Genomic DNA, 18,857 nt, shown 5'->3' with positions numbered 1-18,857 from the left:
AAGTGAGTAACTCAATGCAAAGCATAGTTTCTGCATCATTTTTCTTTATAACATAAAACTGTCGGCGGTTATATTGTCGCGATAGATATATCAATAAAGAAATAAACAAAAATCGTATCTAGAGATTTAAGAAATAACGTGCATTTTTCTTCTAACATCACACTGAAATACTGATAGGAAAAGAACACGTAAAATTTTAACAAGTACAGATTTCATTAGCCTAGTTTCCGTCTACGGTGTATATGCGGTTAATAATTATGCAGCCGACAGGAACTACGAGGTTCACTGCCTTTTTCCTTTAAAAAGTCGATTCATTGAGTGGTGAAGAAATTAAAGAGGAGCGTCAAAGCGTAATGGGCATGTGTCAGTGTTTAAAAACTGCTACTGTATAGATTTTCTGCCTCTTCATTTTAGGACTTAGTTGTCAAATCTTAATCGCACCAGCAGTTTCTTGGTGTTGCCGATGGTGTGATCACCAAAAGACGTGATACTAAAGATCCAAAGATGACACACAATACCCACTCATCAGCACGGTAGCTTCCCAGTGATAGATTCCGCAAATTTCTGATACACCCAGCCTACCCCCGGAAAAAAGATAGAGTTGCAAGTTAAAATAACATAGGCATAAAGGTTCAGTACTGTTTTTAGTTTATCTTTTTGCCTTTGGACGTTTTGTGTTTTTTTTGTGTGTGTCTCATACACTGAGTAGTCAAACTCTGGTAACATGAAGAAGATTATATATACACTTCGCCGATAAAAGTAAAATATAAAACTTTAAGGTAAAAAGCTGTCAAAATTATGAGTCTGATGATGATCAACAGATCGAAAACGTTTAGACTTATAATTTTAACAGCTTTTTACCTTAAAGTTTTATATTTATGAAGAGGATTGATAAAAAGCTTTGGCTGGAAACTGTCCGAAATCAAATTAAGTATAAAAAAGGGAGAAAAACGTTCATGAATATTCAGTTACAGAAATAGTGCAACTCAGTGAGAGCTTTCACACTATCGTACAAACTCTTGCAGTTGTCAGATTGATCTATGGCAACTATCATTGCATCGTGTCAGTTCAGTGTTACAGGTGTTGCAAACATCCATTTCACAGCTGTAAGGGTGCAAAAACAACTCCACATTTGTTGACCAAGCAAAACGACAGAACAGCACAGCTGTTTGGAGCGTCTGTCTTTGGTTTGTGTTGTGAATACGTGTCGATGTAGCTGGAGATCGGTGCCCAAAAAGACGGGGTAGGTGCATACATTTGACTATTCCCTGCCAGACCTGGGTTGGTCCGTCCAATCCCAAAAGCCTCAGTGAAGGTTCGACGGCATAACGTAGATGAACGTTAACACTTCCCCCTATTTCAAACCAAAGGAGCACAAGATACCACCCCTTTACGGCGGCACATGCCCATATAAATTACATAGGAGCACGATTCCAACCACTCCCCCAACCCTCCCCTCCAGCCCAGATAGATCGAAGGACATTGTCGAAGGACGTTTTGCCTTGCTTTATGTATAGTTAATCTCGAAGCCAAAACCTCTTTCTTCAAATGGAAATTCTTACATCATAATAATTGCTGTTCGAAAACGTAAATAAAAGAACTCGAAATCTGGAGTCCAACACTGGCTTTGTTCATCAAATAACCAGGTTAAACCGGATTACATCAGCCGATGGCCGGTTGCAACAAAACATATATTGATACTTTATTTTAGCTCCAAGAAATTCGAAATACGACGCCCACGATTATCGTAACGTATATTGTCGTCTCGTCAAGTCTTACGACGGTCGGAAACGTAATTAAAAACAATCCCCACCTTATAACATGCGTGTGCCCTTGTCGACCATTACATACACCCGATAGGGTTGATTGTAAATGTTCCTTTAGGAAAAAAACTTGTTTCGGAAGCAATCGTATTTTCTAAAATCCTCGTGGTATTTGAAACGCCGAAGGTATTATAATGGGTATGCAATCTTTACATTAAACACTTTTATGAATTTACCTGAGTGCCTTCAATCCCTTTAACCAGCAACAATCGCTGCCACTTAATAATTATTGCAACCACACACTCTCGAGCATAAGGGGCCACGACCATAAGTTCAAAAAGTCAAAATCCAAGACAAATTTTCACTGATAGAAACCCAGACATAATGGTCTAGTTTTGTTAAAAAAATACACCCTCAAACTGAAGCTATACAAGGGATGTTACATTAATAGCTACGTATGCTAAAGGCGTCGAAGACAAATTGAACAAGTCTGAGAGACTTTTATGAAGTCTGTCGTCGTGTCTTGGAAAAACATCGCTAAAAACTAATTACAATTTGCTCTCCAGTCACTTAATTAATATTTTCATCTTGGTGATCTCGCAGCATTTGCAATATTTGTTTCTTTTAGCTTAAGTGGCATGCCTGTGAACTAGGTAGGTGTAGCTAAGCGTATTCACCACTGTAAACAAACATTTAACATTTTCTGTGCGAGCGACGGTACTTTCTGCTATGATCAAAAATGCAGCAAAATCGCCATGCTAGTATCTCTTTAACAACAACACAATGCCTTGGACCAACTCGCATGCAGAATTAGTAATAGTAAACATTTCTCTTTGTATTAAACTATTTTAGACAAGCTGGGAAACATCCACTTCAACTTATACACGTACATGTAAAAGGAACAAAAAATTAAGATTTCCATGCAAAATTTATTGCATTGTAAAATCATTTACATATTAACAAAATAATTCAAATTAATTACAATAACTGTACATCAGGCTCTACAACCATATTGAAAGTGGTGATATCGATACGTATAAACGCAAAAACACGAAGCTCGCGTGTTGAACCTACGCTCGGATACACAGTTTTTGCACGATCCATCTCAGCAGCGAACTCGTCTTTGACTTTACTTTGTGTTGATCGTAGTAGTTTCGTAAAAGGAACCCTTCCAACTAACCAGTCTGTGAGTCCGCAGTAGGCTTTTGTCCAAGAAATAAATACCACTAGGAATTTACTTCAATTTATGAAAGTGCTAGGTTTTTTGTGACATCATATCGACTCGCCTTTCAGTACAAATTATCAAAAGTCTTGTAACCCGGACATAACCAATCACTGTAACTTGAACTGTGACTTAAACTCCAATCACAATTTGGCGTCTTCGACCCCAGATTTGTCATCATTTTCACCCTCGCATTGGTTATACTGCACTATGCCTTTTTGTATCATAACTTGAAACGCTGCAAATGGCGACTTTTGAATGAACAAGTCTGGCCGCCGGTGCTCCTGAAGTGATGGGTTGTTATGTAGAGTAAGAAGCAAGTGCCATCGATTACGCACTCGCCGGCAGCTATCCCTTCGTGAAGTGCTATCAAGCTCAATGCTAACTTGGTGATCTATGAAAACGAATGGGATTTTTATTAGAAATTAATTGAGTCCTGAAATCCATGGTCGCCGAATAGGGCATTTTGCTAAAAAACGAGGAAGCAGGAGAAACAGAGAAGGAATAGCAAGTGTACATGTTTGCAAAAACAAAAGAGTTCAGACCGTGATACAAATAAACAAGGACAGCGAGAGCTAGAATTAATTATAAAAAGCAATTCAAAAAACTTTGGGTCTACAGTTATGTTGGGTCTACGTCTACGTTTTACTGATTATAATGAATTTTGACCAGCAATGACAAAGGTTACAAAGTACTGAAGGAATAAAGTAGCAATGTCTTTCTTTACTCCACGACAATGATCATAGTACATTTACTTCGTTCCAGAGAAGGGGTTGAGAAACACCAGCCTCAAGAGAGTGTCCTTCCAGCAACATGGGTTTTGCCCTTCTCCACAGCCGAAGTAACAACAAACAGAAAGGATGCTGCGTCTGCTGGTGATGCTAGTGCGGGCTTGCTAGAGAATGATGACGATGATGAGCATTACATTTCAAACAGATATTTCAGATTACGGCGATGACATTTCACCCATTATAAAATCAGACTTTTTTTAGGCTGTCGTAATACCACTATGAATTATGATGAACACAACTATCGATGACTATCAAAGAACCTATTAGTGAACATAAACTTACTTGAATACAGGTTACTCTGGACAAGATCCTTTGATGCTGCGACCTCAGAAGCTTGTCTGTCATTAATTGTCTTGATCAGTAACTGACAAAATGTTACCAGTACTGGATTGGCGTGAGTATGCTCCAAAAGCAGATATCCCACGTACGCGTTAAAACCTGACAAGAAATGCAAACCAGGACTGTGATACTTAAAGCGACCAAAGCGCAAAATATTCATGTATTCTCCCTTCTGCAAGCATCCATTGCTTTGAGTTTGGTTTTACATTAAGGCACATGTGTGTAGCTCCACTCAATTCAAAACAGTGTACAAGTTGTGTGAGGAACATACTTTAGAATTTGTTAAGGTTAAAATCACCAAATATTGAGTTTCAACATGTTGCACACTTACTCACCCTCGGTCTCAGTATGTAAGTTGATTTTGCCTATGATTTTGTCTGAACTTGGGTGTGTAGAATAGCCAGACACTCAAATTAATACACATTGTAAAAATACACTCGTTCAATTTGGAATAAGTACTTGTAAACTTTTCAAAGACTACAAACTGTTAGCCTTTGAAACCTTTGCTGGTGCTTATTTATTCCAAATTGTCTATAAGTATGAGAGGTGATTACTACTGAAGACTAGCATCAGTACAAAAATCAATAATCGATACTTATTTGAGACAATGAAAAAAGTATTTTACACAAACCTGGATCTTTTAGCTCGAAGTCACGTGATAAGACACTTTTCTGCGTCCGTCCAAGGAACATCACACCAAGAATGGCACCAATCAAAATACGTTTCAGGCAAGAAACTACACCAAGAAAAATGTTAAAGAAGAACAGGAAAAACGTACACACATGGAACAGACGCCTGAAAACAAATAAAACTGGATTGTTAAAAAAAACGGAGAAAAAAAAATAACAACAACCAAAACAAACGACCGAAAATCAAAGTACCAAATAACTTTTTAGGTGTTTTAGGGCCAGTTCACATGAAGGGGGTGGGGGAGATCCGAAAAGACGGATCTTCCTGGGGTGACAAGTTTCTCGAGCTTTGTTGTTCTAATTCCCCATTTTGCTTTCGTCTTTTGGTAGTCACTCCCACCGAACTCAAACCGTTAACACATTTCTGCATGCAAACTAAATGCTACATGAAAAACCGTTCCGCCTGCCCTTAAACAATGAAGGAAGGTTCAAGTGTGATGGTGCTACTGTCGACCCTTTGCTACCTTGTAAAGTACATGTACCTTATTTTATCTATAAAATTATTTATAAGTTCTACCTACAACAAAAGGAAACTAAACAGCACTTAAGGTGCTCCCGACATTTTGGCGTACCTGTTATCCAAGGCCAGTGTAGTATCCCTGTCAGCTAAAAATACGTATTTTGCCAACGATAACTGGATCCAAAAGAACCCCAGGGAAATTGCAACAGCTGGCCTGAAATAAAAAAGTGATATCGAAGATAAAAACGCATCGAAAAACATCTGCACCCTTTTAAGGTGCAAATGCAGAACCGTCTAAAATACATTACGACAAGGCCTGATTTCAATACTCTAATATTCCTTCCCCCACCCCCGATACAAAGATCTTCAATGTGGCGAGTATAAATAACTGAAAGAGAAACTCACAGAGCCGTTCCTCTTTTGTGTTACCATGTCAACTTGGACAAAATTAAGACAAATTTTGCAAAACTGAGTAAAGAAGATACGCCATGATATATTGAGACATTTTCTGCAAAGTACAGACCTATCTACCAATCCAAGGGAGAGTCTAGCTGACAGACGAATAGTCCTTCACGATCGTGAACAGTAGCACTTTCACAGTCTTACCAGAGATCTTTGAGCTTTGACCAAACAAAGGAATCAAAACCGCCGTCCACCATTGGCAAAATGATCTGGTGTCCAACCACAAAACTAACTCCGGTCAAAAACAAAAGGGTGATTGTCACACCTGAAAGAAAAGTGCAATGCAGTATACTTCAGTTACAAAGATAATAATCCAGTCGATAATGACAACAGAAGGTACGTTTAGAGTGATATCTTCTGAAATGATTTTCAGATACATATGCTAGTTAAGCAAGGCTTTCGAGCGGTATACAATAGAATATCTCAAGTCATAGAAAATACAGTGGCTAACACAATCATTGTGACATGCGCGCAGCACACGATGGGAAAGTTGGGTGTAATACCGTCACGTTTAAAACAGCTTTCCTGTACTTTGATTGGCTGTATTTTCTATCCGCATGGTGTAAATACTCATATTGCATATAAACTGCGAAAACTTACCCCAACAGAGATACGCGACCTGGAAACCTGAGTATTTGAGAGTTGCAGCCTAGAATTGAAACACCAACAAGGACAGGTTATTAGATAGGATAATATCAAATCACGAGCAGTGTTTTGCTAATAATAAATCTTGACAAAATGCAAGATTACATAGGTGGCTTACGAAAGGTTCAATATATAACTCTAATCACAGGGATTAAAGGTTAACTGTACTGTCTACAACATTTTACTACAGCTACGTACGTTAGAAATGTCCAAAATTAAGAGTGGTGTTGCTAAATGATGCAAATCACCTTTAATTTCTGATTGTAAAACTAGAATCGAAGTTGACGCTAGTCTTATCAGTTATGTTATCTTGAAATGTTATCTCTTCTTAAAGCGTTGTCCCTCGTCAATGTTTGTTTTAGTTTGTTGTGGTGGAAACCAATAATTGCATGTTTGATGCGCCTATGCTATCAATCCAAATGGAAAGGAGAAGGGACGTCATGTAATAGACAATAAACATTCAGCACGGGAGGTGCGGTGGGCTAATGTTTAGTTCGCTGGATTCCCAAGTCGAGCGGTCCTGCTTCAAGTCCTGGCCGGAGTAATTCAGTTGTGCTCTTGGGAAAGGCTCATCACACCTCTCTCCACCCGGGAGTATAACTGGGTAATGGGGAATTGTTGGAGCAGCCTGACAGAATGCTGGGGAGTCACCGGTGATGGACTACTCATACACCACTGGTAGCCACGCCAGGACAGCCACAACCTGACTTTTGTTGCAAATGCATGTGCATCATGCATGAGTAAGGGAAATTACACCATAGGCCAGGTTGGTGGATAAGACAAACAAATCACACAGTATCAACTAGAATTCTTTGGGTGTGCTGGTGGGAAAAGGTCAGTAATGGTGGACGCAACAAACTGCCCGCTAAATATCACATGAGCCATTCTCAGGCCCCAGCGGTGGGTTAGAAAAACATTTTCCACTTATTTTGTTATACTTTACTTAACTCTGCCATTAGAAAATAACACTTACGATCTTTTAAATATGCATGTACATTTAGATGTAACACACAGGCACTAAAGTTCTCACAAAAAATAATGCACCTTACCGTGATAGCAGAGGGGTTCTGGTTAAAAATCGCTGGCGGTAAAAAATTCTTTTCACCGCGCTGAAGACGTAGCAAGTGTCCCCTGAAGAAAGTTGAAATATTCCATTAAAATAAACTAAGGTTTGTCACGTGCAGCCCTGACAAAAATTAACGGATACAATGATTTCACGTCATTTTCATCTATTCTTGTACCATGTTATTAAATACAGTCTACATGTACAGCAACATACAGTGTACTTTCTAATCGTTTACTACATCAATGTGATTATCTTATGCGGATCAGTTGCAAAAAAAGTTCAGGCTTGAATGGGGGTCAAACCCATAACCTTGTTCTCATATCACTTTATTTCATAAAATCCTGTTAAGCTTCGTTCATAGCAAATGTTATTTGGTGGAAATGTCATTTTAATACGTTTCTTTGAAGTTAACTAACTGCCATCGCAATTTAAAAAAAAAATTCAATACCCTCGTTACTGATCGTAGTTCTATTTCCTAATATAAATATGCTCTACACGTACATGTATATCAAAATTAATAAAAACAGTTCTTTTACCTATACCAAGACAACATATTTGCCATCAAGACTACACTGTAAATTGCAGAGAGTGCGACAGCAACAAAGACCGACACTGCAGGCATTGAAAAATCAAGAGACTTGAATCAGTATCTACCGTGAAAATAAACGAAAATAGGTTCTTTCATGCCCGGTTATGAATTTATAACGGACAGAAAAAGAGATCGCGGTGACTTGAAAAGTGGCCCCAGCTAAATCACTATTAGTTGGATAGCATTGTTTATTTAGTCAACACTTATTCACTGAATAGCGATTTATCATGTGCTATCCACACTTTGAACAACTGACCAAGATTGCAAGTGAACCATTTTTGGCTTGGGTTGGAGGTATACAAATGGTGGAAAATGGCAGAAAAACTGTATAGTATAGGAACACAATGTTTCTACCTTAGGTAGGTACTATTTTCTTTGGAAGAAAAATTTATGGGCTACCTTTTTTGTCCAAAACAGACATAAATGAATAGGGTTTAAAACTCGAGCCAGAGCTACATGTATTTTGTTTAATCCCCTCCAGGTGCTCGCTATCTTAGGGCTGCTAGAGTCTGTATCAACATTAAAGTCACTGTAGGGCTGTAATTCTATCTACAATGCTCACTACAGTGTCGACTAAATGACATGATAACAAGGTTGTACATACCTCCAATAATCATAAAGATTTCTCTCAGCTCACGCACGTCGACTAGAGAGTTCTCAACAAATTCTTCCCGTACCCTAAGAAGAAATACTCCCAAAGCGACAAATAGAATAAGAACCTGAAACAAAAGTAAACAGAAATGCACTGCTTTGGCATGCAATTCTACTAACATGTCCATGAGAAAATCAGGCAGAACAAGGTAGGAGGTGGTACAGCTCTAATAACCAATCTCAATTAAACTTGGCACAAGTGTTGGGTTTGGTGAGGACGAAATTATGGCATATAATATCTTCAAAGATGGCGAAATCTTGTGTCTGTTGTGTGTTTTGTGAGGAATCTGTTATATCAGCAGTAATAACTCTCGACGGATTTTGGACTGCCTGTTGAGTAGCTTTCTCCACAACCTGTTTATATGTTGTATGAGGAATGAAATATCGTCGATTTCGAATGCTAAATATTTAAAAATACGAAAAGTTTACACGTAAGATTAATAAAACTCACCCCCTGAGTGACCCTTGTGGTTTTTGGTGATCTCTACCGTTTGGAGCTTTTTTTGCTATCATATTTCGGAATATTTTTCCGAATATTTTGGAATTTGTTAACGTTCTAGGCGTCAAATGACCATTTTTGCAGGGGTTCCCCTAACTTAGGGGGAATAAAATATTTTGACCTACTCTTTTGCCATAATCATTTTCTTACCAAACCCAACATGTGTGCCAAGTTTGAGCAAAATCCTTGATTTCAGCTGTATCACCTCTTGCCTAGTTTTCCCACGAATAAGAAGTTGTGTTTGATGATTTTCGATCCCACGTACCTCGTATATTGCGATAGAGCTGATAAGGTAAGTGCAAACAACGCGAGTTGAATATTTGAATTCTGAGGGAAAAAAGGGAAGAACTGTTAAGAAAAAGTCAAGGTGACTCATCAAGGCATCTGACTGATTAAGATTTAATTTTAACGTTACTTCGTTAAGTGATCGAAAGTAAGCCGAATAAATGGCAATTGCGATGATGGAAAACCATTTCAATATGGAAAAAGAGACTGATCCATGATCCATACCTGGTTTCCACTTGTACAATTTGTCTTTCACCCTTCCTTTGAAAGTAGCACTGGCCATCTGGTTTCTGTGTCTGTCAGAACAATGACCGTTCAATACCTTACCTTTTCCTCTACACATGAATGTATATTTAACTAACTCCAGTTAATTGCCTGGCAAAACATAGCATAGTGAAGTGGCAGGGAAAATCGTTTGGGGAACTCCAAGACAGTGACCAAAAGAGGTAGATCACGAGAAAATTGATTCTTATTAGAAAGGAGCCTCAGAGAGAGGAGACTTTTCATTTGTTTCAGAGTGTGATCGTTTCGAGCCATATATGTCACAATCCATGAAGCCATTACGCACTCAAACGTCACGTGGACAGTTCCTAAAACATGCTACACTAGGCCTGAAGAAGGTCAACTAGTAAAACTGCTACCCACGAAAGCACCGTTCAATAAAATTCGATTGAAATTTCAATGTTAACGAATTTCTGGTGAACAGGCGTTTCCAAAAGATCAGGAAAAGTTTGTTTGCCAACACAAACGTAAAACAGCCTACTCTTTTGGAATTGGTTCCAGAAGCTTAACGACGTATTTGTACTTATAAAAGGTCATCCACTCGTCCTCTTCATCCTAAAAATAAAAAGAAACCAAATCAAGTCAAGCTCTCTTGGAAACGTTTTGACATACAGTTGTAACAAAGTCAGATGTAAAGTACAAATTGTGTTCCTGTTGATTTCTAAAGACGTTTACCGGCCTTTTCAGTTTTAAGTAAATTAAAAAAGCTCACATATAACGAATAATTCTCACATGTAACAATCACATTTTACAGTCCCAGTGACAGTTGCATTTTTGAGATTATCCACGTGAGAAAAGGAAACATCCTGTTTATAGCGATTAAGTTACTGAGGAGGTTACGTGATTTGAATCAGCCACACACATCGCATCATCGGATCAGTAACGAACTTTTGATGAAATAACACGTGATTAGAATGGTTATTTACTAATTAATATTCTAGAGGAAGTGTCTCCAATTAGTTTCCAATGGAGCTAATTGGAGACACTTCCTCTAGAATTTTACTCTAAAATAACAAAAATAAAACTAATAATTTTCCACAACATAGTCTACGGTTGCCACGGTTTTCTTCTACAAAACTGAGAACGAAGCAACATGAATTAACCAACCTTCGGAGAAGCACTGGGACGACACCTCGTGTGTAATGCTTTAACCAGCAACGCAAAGTACCTCACGCACAAGAAGACCAGGCAAATATACACGGGAAACTCGACTGCAAGACTGTCTCCAGGGAATATCTAGCATAATTTAATGACGTTAGAAATTCTCTAGAATACTGTTGCTATGGTAACCTATTGTGTAACGAAAATGATAACAACGTGTTCACCAATGATCGGGCTGTTCCTTGATACTGCATGATTGCAGCATCAACTGACAACATGACCCATCAAAATCTAAGTCTTGGAAAGTACTAGGAGATGGTTGAACATAAATCTAATAAGGTTCTAGACGACTATCGTATAAGCAAGAATAGCAACATCACTGTCTCAAAAATCAACGCGATGGCCCTAATTAAGTCGACTGATAAACGAACGAATCCTCGTAATCTTCTTACCGATGAGGTGTAGGATGGACACTGGATGTATTGAGCAGCTTCAAAGGAAATCCTGTAAAGGAAAACAGTACCAGCACGAGAGTTTAATCATCATGAAATAAAATTAACAACAACAAGAGGAACTTTATTTGTACTCACACTTAAAATGTAAGTATACAAAAATAAGTTTAAAATAAAATAACATAAACGGGCTAATAAGACTGGACAGCCATTCTTAGTGATTAAAGCAATTATTTATTTGGGTCACATTAGAAGAGAAAATGAGAAAAAGACACTTGCAACAGCACGTAAAGCACACACACACGCCAAAAAGACTACTTATACAAACAGAATTAATGAAAAATAGTTGGATAATACAGTGTATTGACAATGAACGCTGCCAGGGTTCGAAGGTTCAGAGTCCAGCACTTTAACGCTACTTAACCCGGTAGTTAAAACAAACACACATTAGGGCTTTCCAGGGATTTCAGGTTCCGAAATCTTACCCAATTATTGCTCAAAGTGCAACGACAAATCAAATCATACTAACCACATGAGAGAATAAAGGAAGCCAATAACAAGGCCAGTGATCTTGTAGTCAGTTGCCATGCAAGCAAACAGTGGATAATACCCGATTCCGATGACCACCATGGCCAAGATCTTCCAACAAACTAAGGAAAAAGAAAAACACATCTACATCTTTCTGACAAAATCCAATTATCATTTAAAAACTGCATCAGTTTTTAAAGGTAAAAACGTCTTCATTTTTTCGCGTGCCGTGTTGATACTGAAAGCAGTTTTCCTTGGAATCTTCTTCTCAATTTAAGACTCTTTTAACGGCGGTTGTGAAAGAGTAATTAAGAGAAGTTAACGACAATTAGTTAAAGACGTTTACCACGGATATAATATTAGCTATAGCACTTTTCCTACGAGATGTGACTAGACATGTCCCGTGACAGAAGAGACTGGGAACCGTTTTTGAAGGATTATAATCCCAAATCCATGTAAATGACAACGATCCACAGTCGTACAATGTAAACAGTGAAAAGCCTAATACGCCAATGAGAACTAAAGGCGTGTACACGAAACCAGCCAGCCAAGAGCAGGAAAACACGTACAAACTTTGACAATAGACAGTTTTTTTGGATCGTACAACGTCCTCACAGTAGTCAGTTTTTTTCGTACCGTAAAGAATTCCTACAATAGTCAGTTTCTGCATAATATATTTCCTTACGTCACCTCCGAACTTATATCTGGAATTAATTGTCGCTATCTGCAAAATCTGCAACCTCAGTGTCAATATTCCAGCAGCACAGTTAGCTTTGATTGGATGTCAAAGCAACTGTGTGACAAAAACTTCTAATATCTTATTTAATTAATTTAATTAAATAGGCGCTCAGGAGATTGCTCAAGCACGTCCAGTGTTACTGACATTAAATATAAATTACTAACATATGCCTGACCAAGTCGCGATTTGTTTTTCCATCTGATCAGTTAAACCGGTGGCTCGAGGAGATAATAGCCCATTTTCTCCATGAGACGGACCTGCAGGGAATCATGGCAGTTGTATGTATGTATGTAAAACAAATATCCAGGCTAAGATGATGAATGAAATAACCATGATTCCCTGCAGGCGCATCTTATAGAGGGAACTGGCCATTCCTCAGCTTTAATCCTCTCTGAAAACTTACTGGCAGTGTAGCTAGGAATTGCAGGATCTTTCAACCATTCGTTCATTTCTGGAGTGAAGATCGCGGAATAGTCACCCATAAGCAGGATAAACAAGCATCTCGTTGTTGTGGCACCAAACGCGCACGCAAAGGCAAACCTGTTTTCGTAACTGTCTACCAAGTTGACAGGGCTAAAAAAAAAGCTTACTTAGTTAATATTAAGTACATAAGTTTCAGTCGGACCTCCCCCCTCCCCTCCCCTCTTTCTCTGTCGTTACAAAGTTGCTGTATATATCAGTAATTGAGTGTAATAATGTTTACAGTGATCAATGCGTTAAGGTACACCTAGCTAGTTCACAAGCATGCCACAAACTGAAAGAAACAAAAATATGAACTAAACATAACACTGAAACAGGCTTAAAAATCCTAATTGGCGGGAGGCAGACCAACAGGCTATCTACGCACATTACCGTGGAGTTGAACTTGGGTCTACCGAGAATCAACGCCAGCTTCGTGGTCAGAGCGGAACTGGAACCCGCGACCTCCGAATTTCAAGTCCGGTAGCAGTAATCATGACTTCAAGCAACATTGATAAGGGGAGGTATCATCAGGTTTCTGACTCTCAAATGACTATTTTAACAAAACTGAATTCAGATGGTGCAGGGCTGGATGAGCAGCCAATAAAACGAAAGAAAGCAAAATGAATAATGTACTTACATACACAATCCCGGTCTTGTGATAGGTTTACCGCACAGCGTCGCGTTCCTCCTCCGTTGAGTTAAAAAAGAGAGAACCAAGATGATAATAAGCTAAAGAAGCAAAATATTGATTGTGAAAATCCAGCACGTGTCTGTCGCACTTAATTGTCAAACTAAGTCACGTGGTACCACCACGTACTCTCAATGGCAATTAAACGCCACTGTATCATGTGGAACTATATTAACACACATACCGCGATGAATACCGAAGCAAACGTCAGAAAGCCAGCGTCGAGAGCGGGTTGGCAAATAAGGATTTCAGTGCTGAGGAAAAAAAATCATTTAAATTGCCATCAGTTGAGCCAATACAGTAAGCTTGGCAACTTTCTATTCCTTTTTCTCCTTAATTTACATCAAACCGCTGTAAGTGATTTTGATCACCTTGTCGACATTGCTAGATTATCTTTGGCGGAATCGAGGGAAGGGTAGGGAGCCGGGGGGGATGGAAGACGATAGATAAAGGAGCATAAAAACCAGGAGCCCCCGTACAAACTTAGATTGAGGCCAATTGATAAGAATCATTACAAAAAACAATTTGACAGTTTCTTTTTTCTTCAGAGTGGGAATGAAATTATTGGTATTTTAAGCAAACTATATCATGAACTTCTAGTAATTCCTTCTTTTCGTGTTCTTATGTCCTCAATTTCGAGTCATAGGACGATTTAACGAGAAGTCACCCTGACTATATTATGCATACTATTTCTAAACAATTAAATCCAGACCTTTGGGAAATGAGTTCTTTTCTGGTACATAAATATGTCCGCCATGAACATTATACGTTTTTTTTACAACCAGCAAGTAAGGGGTGTCTGGAAAACCCGAATAGCGAATAGCGAATAGTCGCGAATAGCGAACAGCGAATAGTCCCGAATAGCGAATAGCGAATAGTACGCATAGTCTCGAATAGTGCGAATAGTGGCGCACAGTCTCGAATAGTGGCGAATAGTCGCAAATAGTGGCAAATTAGTGGCAAATCGTAGCAAATAGGGTACCCAATGTCTCGCAGTCAACCTCGCAGCAACGTAGGACGGGATTTTCCCGCTAAAAAGCACAGACGCTTATCAGGACAAAAGGTATTTCTAAACGTAATTTCTTCTGTTTTAACTGCTCCAAAAGTGTAAATACGTCTTTTATTAGGTTATCCTTGTGTTTTCTGTTTTCTTAATGTCGGCGATGGACAGCCCGAGCCTGAGTCCGGAGAAGAAAAGGTAATAAATTCAATGAAATTCAGTTGCTTATTTGGATAATTAATTAACGCAGGATATTAGACCTAAAGCGGTGACTATTGACGACTATTCGTCACTATTCGCCACTTTTCGCGACTGTTCGCCACTATTCGCACTATTCGAGACTATTCGCATTATTCGCGACTATTCGCTATTAGCTATTCGGGTTTTCCAGACACCCGCAAGTAAATTAAGGGCCGTCTAAAGCAAAGTAAGGTGCAAAGTACGTAAGAATCGTACGTATGGTACAAACACTATTGTACCAGGAAAACAGTGAGAGGGAACCTTTTAAGAAGGGGATTGTAATCGAGGATAGAGCTACATTTTGCAAAGAGCAGGTAGCGCGAGAAACGGGAACAATTGCCTAGCATGAAATGAGAAACTACCGCTAGATTAAGGGGTGCGGAAAACTTCTTGTCCAGCCAAGCCCCCTGCGCCCACTATTAAAGCCATCCATGCGAAATATAATTGAGTGTCTTCGGAAAAACCCTTTACAGCTCTTTCCTACAATTGATATGAATGAAACCTTTGTAATTGCCGAATTATAAGTAGTTTGTTTAGAAGAGTCAAGCACTATATTAAGAAGCAATGCTAAAAGAGGCAGTCACAAGAAATGCAATTAAGCGCATTGAATAAATAAAAACAAACAAAATTGCCGTAAGACTATGGAAGCAGTACCAAACCCATCCTTTTTCATGCTACTTTTCCTAAATCTTGCCAAATTGCAGCTTCTACTTATGGAAATCAATTAAATAGCTGAACTAACACGTCTAGTTGTTAGGGAAAAAAACACCTTCACCACGATAGGTATCACTGACTAGAAACCTTTGAACCTGCCGAGTTATAATTACTATTTGCTGAGAAGGGTCAACCATTTTTGCATTTTCAATTAAGTAGTCAATAAACAACATAATAAAACCAAATTAGCTTCATTCTGTTTATGCACTTTTGTTTACGTGTAAGGAGTTTAAAATACGAGCTCGGATAAATTAGACGGATTGAAGTTAATAAAAGCTATTGGAAATTGGGTAGTTTTATGATTACACTCAACTGTAGATAGCTTTTGAAAAGGAAGCAAAATTCATATACTGTTGTTATGATACCTTAGACGTTTAATTAAAGAGAGACATCAAAAAGAGATTACCAAAAACTTAAAGGAGGAATAGGTGTCATGTTATTCAAATTAAAATGAGTCTTTTCTTCAATATTAACTTAGTCGCATTTTTGATATGCCGACCCGTATGACTAAAATACCCCAGGAACGGCAACGGGTTAATATAAGAATTTAAATTCATAATGGCCTGACTTTATCAGGGCTGAATTGTTTGTCAGTAGCTGGAGGCATCTGACATGCATTTTTAATGGTTATGAGAGAAAGTCGGCAGATTCTTAAACCGGCTCCGCTTAACTTTCATCGGACATTCAGATGTAATCTTTTTTTCCCTCTGTAATGTCTAGAAAGTACAAGTGCACCAAAATTCCTCTTTGAATGTAGCCTTTAAAACAGCAAAAGGCATTAAGAAAACTATGAAAGATCGACTGGAGTGCACCGATCTTCTGAGACATCGGCCATATTCCGCTATCATAACTTCTGCTCATATAAAGTATCATCCGGATCCGCATCACGACTAAACTAACCCGGCCCATGAATCCACTTTACACAAGGATTCATTGCTTCCTTTGATGCACCATGATCTGAGGGATTTTGTATCCTAAATTCTGATCTGGGTCCACCCCGATGGAACCAGCCACCTTCAAATTTCCTTGCTAGTTTTTGCTACAAATGCCCCGCACTTAGTACAAATTTCGACTTACATTTCCTCAACCCCCTTCTCCAACTACCACCACCTGTCCCTAAAATAACCCTATGTAACCCTTTGGTGGAGATTAAGTGGTTAAGTTAAAAATATGTCAACAGCTAGCAAGCCAAACTACACCCATTCGGAGGTCAGTGAGGGTTGTGTTAAGCTACGGTATACTGCAATTCGACTGATCATCTGGGTTTGCATGCACATATTCGAGAATAAATTTAATTCGTCGCATCAACAAAGCGTGTAATAATTTTAAAGAACGTGTTAATTCGGAAAAGCAGCGTGTCGACGAGTGGTTCAATTTCGAAATGGAAACAAATTGTACTATAATTTCAATTCACGAGACATATTTCTTTACATATTTTTTGTGCAAAAAATAACTCGGAAAGTTACGTCCTACGTGTACACGAACAATCTCTGTTCAGTTTTCTAAGAGAAAGATGCAATGTTCTGGAATAATTACCTAATTACCATAAGAATATTCGTGTGACTCGTTTGGTTTTCAATAACACATGAACACATGCATTATTCCTATGAAAACAACTTTAAAGGTCTTTAAATAGCTATTGGGGGCTAACTCGAAAACCTTTCGCTTCTTTTAGCCTCTAAGCTCTTTTTTATAATAATAACTTGCTTTCTCCTCTAATGTACCTAATATCTTCCATGTAAATTCCATGTAAATTTCTGAGCCAATAAAGATTATTGTTAACGTTACTAATGGACAGGAGAGATCTGAACAAGACACCTGCGAACAGCTGCAACAACCGTCAATACAACTGAACACAGCTGATCGGGTATTTACATTTTATTTCAGTTTTCTTTGGACTGGTAAACTTGAGCAAGAAAGCTTTTTTTGTTACTTAAGCAGCAGCTTCTTTTAATGGAGCAAATAAAAACATTTTCATGATGATTTGCATTCTAAAAAATAATCTCACAAATGGTGGTCTTAACTGTATGCAAATTAGAGACATTTTCAAGGGTCTGTTTATTCCCAGACGCACATAACATAACTTGTGTAACGAATCGGTTATAATACTGATCTTTCAGGCTCTTAGACTAAAACAACGAGCCATCATGGTTTCTGACACAATAGCAACAAATAACTCACAAAATTCTCTTGAGCTCGTAGAAGCGTGACAGATACGCGTGCATGCGGGTTCTCAAATGTTCTCTTATGAAGAGCTTCTTAAAAATATTGCTCGAAGATACATGCATACAAATTTCATTAAAACGAAACGTCTTTCGATACGGGTTCACCAATTCCTTCCCTGTTTAGCAGAAAATTAACGGAAGGGAAGTTTTCAACACGATACCGTTGAAATAGCAACGAATTCCCTGTAGTATTTACTGGTCTCGGGTTCGTTCATTTCGCCTCTGGTTCGGTGTTTTACAGGCGTCCCTCCAAACTTAAGTTGAAACGTTATTCCTTCGTGTTTTTTTTTTTTTTTTTTCACTCTAATATCAGTCAACTGACGGTCAAAATATCGTACAGCATACTCGAACGATTATCTTATTAATTTCAGCCTTACGCGGGCTAAATCGTACGCTCAGATCTAGCGAACAAGTTAGTTGGTTTCTAGCGTGACACTTACTTGTTATTTGTGGAGTTACTCGTCGGCGCTGCTGTTGTTGGTTCCATATAGCTTGCTACTTCCAAATACAGGTCAATAGTTCCCTGTAGCACACTCTCATCGAGGCCAGTTGTGTTTGCAATGAAAGGCAACATAGTCCCATTGTGGCGGATTGTCGTAAGCATCTCGCTCAGAGTGTAGTTTCTGGAGAAAAATTGCGGATAGTGGAGATAAGCATTGAGAAGGATTTGACCCAGGACATCAGCTGAAATACCAGACATTTTGAAGATGTGTTTTTTTACTGCAAGTTTCTCTGTCAAATGTACTTTCCGGCTCGTCGTTAATAAGCTTACTCAAGGGGCATGTTTACCAGAGCCCTCCATTTTGTGGCCAGCGTCAAGTATCCAGATGTCACGCAATTTATCATGTAACGCAGGATGTAACGAAACCGTCTAATCACTAATCGGGTCAAAATAAGACCTCGAGCTGATTTGTTCTTAATTAATTCAACTACAGTCATGCCAGAAGAAATCTTATCAGCCATTG

At 38.6% G+C, this 18,857-nt stretch overlaps 1 protein-coding gene across 2 annotated transcripts; it reads right to left on the bottom strand.

Annotated features, from left to right (window-relative positions):
* Positions 1-2,762: 2,762 nt before the first annotated feature.
* Positions 2,763-18,601, bottom strand: LOC145478460 (stimulated by retinoic acid gene 6 protein-like). 2 transcript variants are annotated; one of them, XM_081456510.1, is made up of 19 exons: positions 18,333-18,601; positions 13,898-13,967; positions 13,663-13,754; positions 12,967-13,136; positions 11,826-11,946; positions 11,297-11,348; positions 10,851-10,979; positions 10,225-10,298; positions 9,687-9,757; positions 9,442-9,503; positions 8,631-8,745; positions 7,974-8,049; positions 7,421-7,502; positions 6,327-6,375; positions 5,871-5,991; positions 5,377-5,478; positions 4,747-4,910; positions 4,059-4,214; positions 2,763-3,379 (listed from the first exon to the last, which is right to left on the bottom strand). In XM_081456510.1, exons 1-19 carry the CDS (start codon positions 18,590-18,592, stop codon positions 3,129-3,131), a joined length of 2,217 nt encoding a protein of 738 aa, XP_081312636.1. In that variant the 5' UTR covers positions 18,593-18,601; the 3' UTR covers positions 2,763-3,128. The 2 variants fall into 2 exon arrangements, with proteins under 2 accessions (XP_081312636.1, XP_081312628.1); XM_081456502.1 differs by having other exon boundaries at positions 9,442-9,757.
* Positions 18,602-18,857: the final 256 nt, after the last annotated feature.

This window comes from Orbicella franksi, chromosome 1 (assembly GCF_964199315.1).
Source record: "Orbicella franksi chromosome 1, jaOrbFran1.1, whole genome shotgun sequence".
In the NCBI taxonomy this organism is placed as follows: domain Eukaryota; kingdom Metazoa; phylum Cnidaria; class Anthozoa; order Scleractinia; family Merulinidae; genus Orbicella; species Orbicella franksi.
The sequence above is the reverse complement of the archived record's forward strand: the minus strand, read 5'-3'. Positions and strand labels throughout refer to the sequence as shown.

Coding starts and splice junctions, on each gene's coding strand:
- LOC145478460 (XM_081456502.1), bottom strand. CDS start 18,592: ATGTCTGGTATTTCAGCTGATGTCCTGGGTCAAATCCTTCTCAATGCT. Junction 13,755..13,897: donor TTGCTTCGGTATTCATCGCG/GTATGTGTGTTA, acceptor TTGCTTCTTTAG/CTTATTATCATCTTGGTTCT. Junction 11,947..12,966: donor AATTCCTAGCTACACTGCCA/GTAAGTTTTCAG, acceptor CTTTTTCCTTAG/TTTGTTGGAAGATCTTGGCC.